We start from the raw sequence: 6,000 nt of genomic DNA, 5'->3' as shown, positions 1-6,000 counted from the left end.
CTGTGTGCTGATGAAGTGCAATCTTATCCACCTTTGCTTCCTAAATATGAAAACAACTGGGAGCAGAATTTATTGGGAGAAAATGTTCATGCATGAAGGCAGATGACAGTTCTTCAGTAATGTTTTATTGAATATCCATAAAAAAACCTCAGCTTCTGATTAAGAAGCCCTATTCTCCTGACTAGGAAAAAGAGGAAAAAAAAAACTTTAAAAACTGTGCTGACTCTTTTGCTTCTATCATATGGGAAAAAAAGGAAGTAAAGTACATCTGAAGAGCTAGAAAATGCAGATAACTGTGATAAGGAAGGATAAAGATCAGTAGGAAAGGACTGTTAGTATTAACAACAAAAAGAAGGAATGGAAAGTCTGAAACATTGAGTCCTAGAATTGTATAATAATTGTCTGAACAATTATTATTAATTTTTAATGAATCTTCAAAGATATAAGCAGTGCTGCAGAATTATAATGGAGCCTAGGCCATGGTACTGATGGAAGAGCTGGAAGGCTACAGCAGCATGGTTTGGGAAGGAAGGGCCAACATCACTGGGTTACATGGGGTATCCCCACCCAACTGAGACAGGCAGTTTCTCTCTGCCTCTGCCTCACACTTGCAAGAGGAGGAGGAGGAGCAGAAAGCAAGGAAGGACACCCTAGAAGACACGGTCTGGCTTGGGAGTCAAGCTGTGGTCCTTTAGAGGGGTGAAAGGAAAAGCAGCCTTGCCATTGACGTTTTCTCCTCTGCTGAAGGAGGCTGGGAAGAAGGTAAGTACAGCTGCTGACACAAGCCCAGGCACAGGACTCGTGTTAGGTTTCCTTTTGATACACTTTTGTCAGATCTACCCTGTCCTACGGGAAAACTTGGCAGAGAACTCAGCAGCTTACACCACGGAGGTGCGACTCCCTGTCTCTCCTTGCTGAAACAATGGATGCTCCAATTTCCCTCTTCACTGATGAGCCCAGCATGCAACATGATGATCCTGTGTCTTGGGCAGGGGGAATGAGGGGCAACAAAAGTGGCAAGTTGGGGCTAGGGCAAGATATCAAGGCTTTTGAAGGGGGAAACCTGATCTGCCCTCTGAGCAGGAAAACACTGCTGCTGGGGGCACAGGGCCCACCGTGTGGAGCAGCGTCATCCAGCACAGCAGTGGGCCTCTTACCCAGGCTGGTAGGAACAGCTTCCTGATGGGGTATGGCGATGGGTCTCTGCACACTAGTGCCTGTCGCAAACATCCCCCACACTGGGACAGCAGCAGCAGGAGTGTCTCTGGGAGTCTGTAGGAGAGAAAGAGACATGGTGATGTCTGGAGGATGCACTCCTATTTCCATCCCCCTTCCCCTGGTAGCAGAGCTCCCCCTCAGCGCTCCGCTTCCTCCTGTGAGCAGAGGCAAGGAAATCCAACCCACTTCGTCTGCCTGTGCCCACAGGGGATTGCCTCTGTGAAACGAGCCCCGTGTCCAGCCCTGCTCCCTCAGCTACAGGCCTGGCTGCTTCTGTCTCCCCAAGCTAGGAGAGGTGCCAAGCTGGGTGGAACCAAGGGGACCCCAGACCAACCCTGCTCTGGGGCTGGTATCTGCAGAGCAGCCCGAGGGTGGGGTCAGCTGCCCGCAGCCTGCTCCTCTACCCCACATCACTGCTCAGCCCAGCGCCCTGCGTGGCAGGCAGCAGCCCTTCCCCACTGGGAGCTGCTTCCAGCCTGAAGCAGAAACCGGCTCCTTGTTCCTGCAATGAGCTGGCCCAGGGCTCAGAAAGAACCGCTTCCTCTCCTCTGTTGCTTCCTGCCCAGCCTTCCACCAGTCCCTCATGAAAGTAGACAGACTCACTGAGGTAGAGAAAGCTGCAGATGCCAACACAAGGTCTGCAGTTAGAGCACATTGGCAGCATGGCACTTATGTCTGTCTGCCCCGGTCCCCTGTGCTCGCTCTCAAGGAGCCCTGAGGACATGACTACGGCCTTCATGTGCCCAAAGGTCAGGCTGCTGGACTGGAGAGGAGCAGCTACAGCATCGCTAACAAAATCACACCTATAAGATAGCAGCTCCAGGGAATGTAAAGCAGTGAAACAGATTAGGAAACTTTCTTTGAAGCTGGGGGGTCTTCAAAGAGCACAACATACATTCCCTGATTTTGACACCCTAGATCAGCCTGTTAAAGAATGGGTTAAGAAAAAATGGACACATACCTTCAGAGCTTAAATGTTCTGGCAGAACCAAATCAGCTGCCCTAAACAGCTATGCAAAGCAGTAACTTGAACTGTAACAAATACTTGAATCATTCTGCTGAAAAATCCTGAAAAGTCCCTGCTGAAATTCCCTGCAGTCTTTTATAGTTACTGTAAAACTCCAGTAAACCATCCTTAATTTCCTGTTTGCTTCTTCCAGGTGGGAGATACATCATATGATACTAATAGAGCATCGGCTGACATCTGAAGGTAAGAAAAGCATTTCTAAAGGTAACATTTCTGCTAGAATAGGTATTTACAGGCATACCTCAGAGATATTGCGGGTTCAGTTCCAGACCATCGCCATAAAGTGTGTATCACAATAAAGCGAGTCATACGATTTTTTTCTCAGTGCATATAAAAGTTATGTTTACACTATACTGTAGTCTATTAAGTGTGCAATAGCATTATGTCTAAAAAAACAATGTACAAAACGTGACACAGACACAAAGTGAGCACATGCTGTTGGAAAAATGGCGCCGACAGACTTGCTCGACGCAGGGTTGCCACAAACCTTCAATTTGTAAAAAACGCAATATCTGCAAAGCACAATAAAGCGATGTGCAATAAAACGAGGTGTGCCTGTAATAAGATTTAAGATCATGCAGAAGTTGTAAGGTTGAGGCTAGGCAGAAGTCAGAATGAAAATAAATTCATATAAAAGAACTACTAAGTACTTGAAGTTACTGAGTAACTTCGTGTAGCAGGACAATTTTTGACATGGCAAACTCCATTATGGTTGCCTGGTTCATGTCTTGATGTCCAAATCTAGAGCTGAAATACAGGAAAACTGACTGAGGCAGGTCTAGCACAGTCTTTGGCCTATTATACATAGGCGATCAGATTAAACATGCATCATGGTCCCTTCAAACACGAGAGAAAAAGCAGAATGACTTGCTCAAGTGCCTGTTTCATATATGTACCAAACCAATGCTCCCAGATGAAAAAGCAGTGACTAATTTCCTTTTGAAATCTGGATATTCCCTTCCTTTCCTACATTACAACTTATGATTAAAGCACTACAAAATGATATGTTGCTAGTAATAGGTCTACTAAACCAAATGTTCAACATAGAAGTTTTTATGTGTGGAATAGTATGAAAATCCCAAACTTGCTGTTAGGTCTATTTGACTTGATTATACAAATTTATAAAATAAATCCTTGCTAATTTGATATAAAGATAAATCGGAGCCCAAAGTAGTGTGCTTCAGTGTATGTACTCCAGCATGTAGGATGACCTCAGGGGAAGGGAATATACTGTGTTTGGGTCAGACATGGCCCACCACTTCACTTCAGACTGCAGCTGTTTGTGTGTGCACGTGTGCATGCGCATGTGTGTGCATACCCGGGCTATTTGTGGTTTACCAAAAGATGCTGAAAGACTTCCTTGGTCCTCAGCAAGGAAAAACTCCTATTCCAGGCTGATCTATACATAGGGGAAAATAGTTTTCTGTTTCCCAGCCAGCTGTTTAATGTGACAAAGCTGGTTTTCTAACAAAACTGAAGTACTTCACTGCTCTCTTACAGTTAATTTTGCATTCTAGCTGCTTATGTTATGTTATACTTGAATAATTCTATTTTCTTTAACAATAGGACAAACTGATGTCTCAAATAATTTAGTTGTCATTAAGACATTAGGTTTTGGAGAACTCTGTCTATCCCAGAATGCATTACGTCCTTCAAACTTAATTGGGAGAAATTTATTTTATTAGAAATGTCACACAGAGACGTGCACCAATGACCGGCATTGTTAAACTGACAGCAGGATGTGATCTTATCTTTCTAAGATCAAAGTCCCTTTTCAGGAAAGCTATATATAAAGGTATATAAAGTGCTTGTTGCCAAGTGAATATAAATGGGTAGATTTGATACTGTCTTGTCACTCCAAAGCAAGAATTCTTTGAGGTTTGTGTGAACGAACAGGCCCTCATCCTTGATGATCTTCTCCTGCTATGTTGTTTATTTACATGTATATAGTTTCAAGTAATATTTTTATACTGTTTCAAGTTTAGCTTTCTACCCTTGACCTATCTTTTTCATATAGTCTCCTATGTAAAATTCATTTCCAACAGCTCAGACTAAGCCTGGCTGAAATCTTTAGTCATGGCTGGCCATTTTCTGTCCTGTATGTTACTAAAATCCTTGCAATGCAGTTAGAAGTCTGGAGGTAACCTTTGATTCTTCCCCTTTTTTGTCTCATTTACCTATTCATTATTTTCTTTAGCATTTTAAAACTCCATTTTTTAAATTATGCTAAGCTTTATGTTTCTTTAGTTTTTCATGAAAGTCAACAGAATCTTTTGTTTTTTTAAGCTGGAGATATCCTTATAAAGTCAAATTCTGTCCAGATATCTACAATTTCCCAACATGGTTATTTTACCTTCCGCCTAAGTCTCTACAACACATACACACAGTTCAGCTGTAAAGATTCTTCTTTCTCTTTTGTGATGATAGTTTTTCCTAGTTTTTCCTACTCAAATCCTTCTGTCATAGTCACACTTCTGGTGACAAGGACCAGTTTCTGATAAAAGAGCTTAGCATCGGGATAATATTACATCTCATTTGCACCCATGAAGTGACCCCTCCCCATCCATAGAACAGCTTCTCAGTAAACCTGTTGCACTGTTACTACTCACAATTTACTACTTTGTTTCTCTGTTAACACAGTCTGAAGGAGATACCAATTTCCACATTAACACTTTGGACATAACCTTAGACGTTGGCTTGTTAATTGTCTGAAGACTCTACAAATGGCTGTAGTTAGATCTCAGTATATCACTGCTCCAAACCTCCTGTGTTACTCGACATGACAATACCTTGACATTTCATCCATCAAAAAAGAGCAATACAGAAAGTTCTCTTCCCCAAAACAATGTGCAATGCTTTTTAAATGAAAATCTCACTTCACTACAGTCTGTTGACTTAATTATTACAATGCATTATCTTGGCAGTGCTTTGTATTGCAGCATTTTTATTGAAAAGATTGATTTTTTTTATAAATAAAAAAGGATATATTTTAAACTTTTTTTCACACATGAACATAAAAACTCTGAAAGCTTTTAGAAATGAAAATTAACTATACAAAAATTAGGCTATCAATGTTAAATACTTAAATTTTTGTCACTACCAACTGAAATACATTTATATCCTCTATCAGTATAAAAATCTTCATAGTAATGGGTAATACAACATGAATATTTCCTTTAACTGAACTTATTCACATTTTCAATACAAAGCTACTTCCAGCAAGTCTGATCAGTCTATGCCTTTCTCTTTCGTGGAGTTCCATTAAGTTCTGAAGGGGATATGTGCAGTGGCTGCTGCTGTTGCTGCTGCTGCTTCTTTATGGGAGAAGAGATCCATTCTTCTGAACTAAACAAAAACATAGTACAGTGGTTTATCATCCAAGTCCTTTAAAGCTATAACTGATGAAATGCACAGAGCGCCAACTAGCATAAATATTGTAGTCCCCAAATTTGTTCATGGCTTCTTATTCTTGTAATTATTTTGTTAAAATTAGGATTAGTATCAGGATAATATACAATTTAGATACCTCTAATACCTAACTGCTTAAGTTCTACATATGGAGAAAAAAAAAAAAAGAAAATAAAAATGTAAAAAACAGAAAGACATTGTAATATAGTGAAAACTCATACTGAAATTTACAGAATACAATTAAAAAATTTAAATAATCTGAAAAGTATGACCACAATTCAACAGAGCCAATGATACAGTCATGAGGAGAGATACAAGAAATGGAAGAGTCAGTTCCATGTCATTTT

The 6,000-nt window shown here is 40.9% G+C and overlaps 1 protein-coding gene across 4 annotated transcripts in view; it reads right to left on the bottom strand.

Moving 5' to 3' along the window:
- Window positions 1–3,942: 3,942 nt before the first annotated feature.
- SMCHD1 (structural maintenance of chromosomes flexible hinge domain containing 1) overlaps window positions 3,943–6,000 on the bottom strand; it is an 88,948-nt gene continuing 86,890 nt past the window's right edge. For 3 of the 4 annotated variants that reach the window (XM_067290673.1, XM_067290674.1, XM_067290675.1), the window contains one exon: window positions 3,943–5,590. In XM_067290673.1, coding sequence (XP_067146774.1) covers window positions 5,479–5,590 — 112 coding nt within the window. In that variant the 3' untranslated portion in view covers window positions 3,943–5,478. The remainder of the gene's footprint in view (window positions 5,591–6,000) is intronic. The other variant, XM_067290677.1, reaches the window with a different exon arrangement.

This window comes from Apteryx mantelli, chromosome 2 (genome assembly GCF_036417845.1).
Source record: "Apteryx mantelli isolate bAptMan1 chromosome 2, bAptMan1.hap1, whole genome shotgun sequence".
Lineage (NCBI taxonomy): Eukaryota > Metazoa > Chordata > Aves > Apterygiformes > Apterygidae > Apteryx > Apteryx mantelli.
This window is presented reverse-complemented; position numbering and strand designations above follow the sequence as displayed.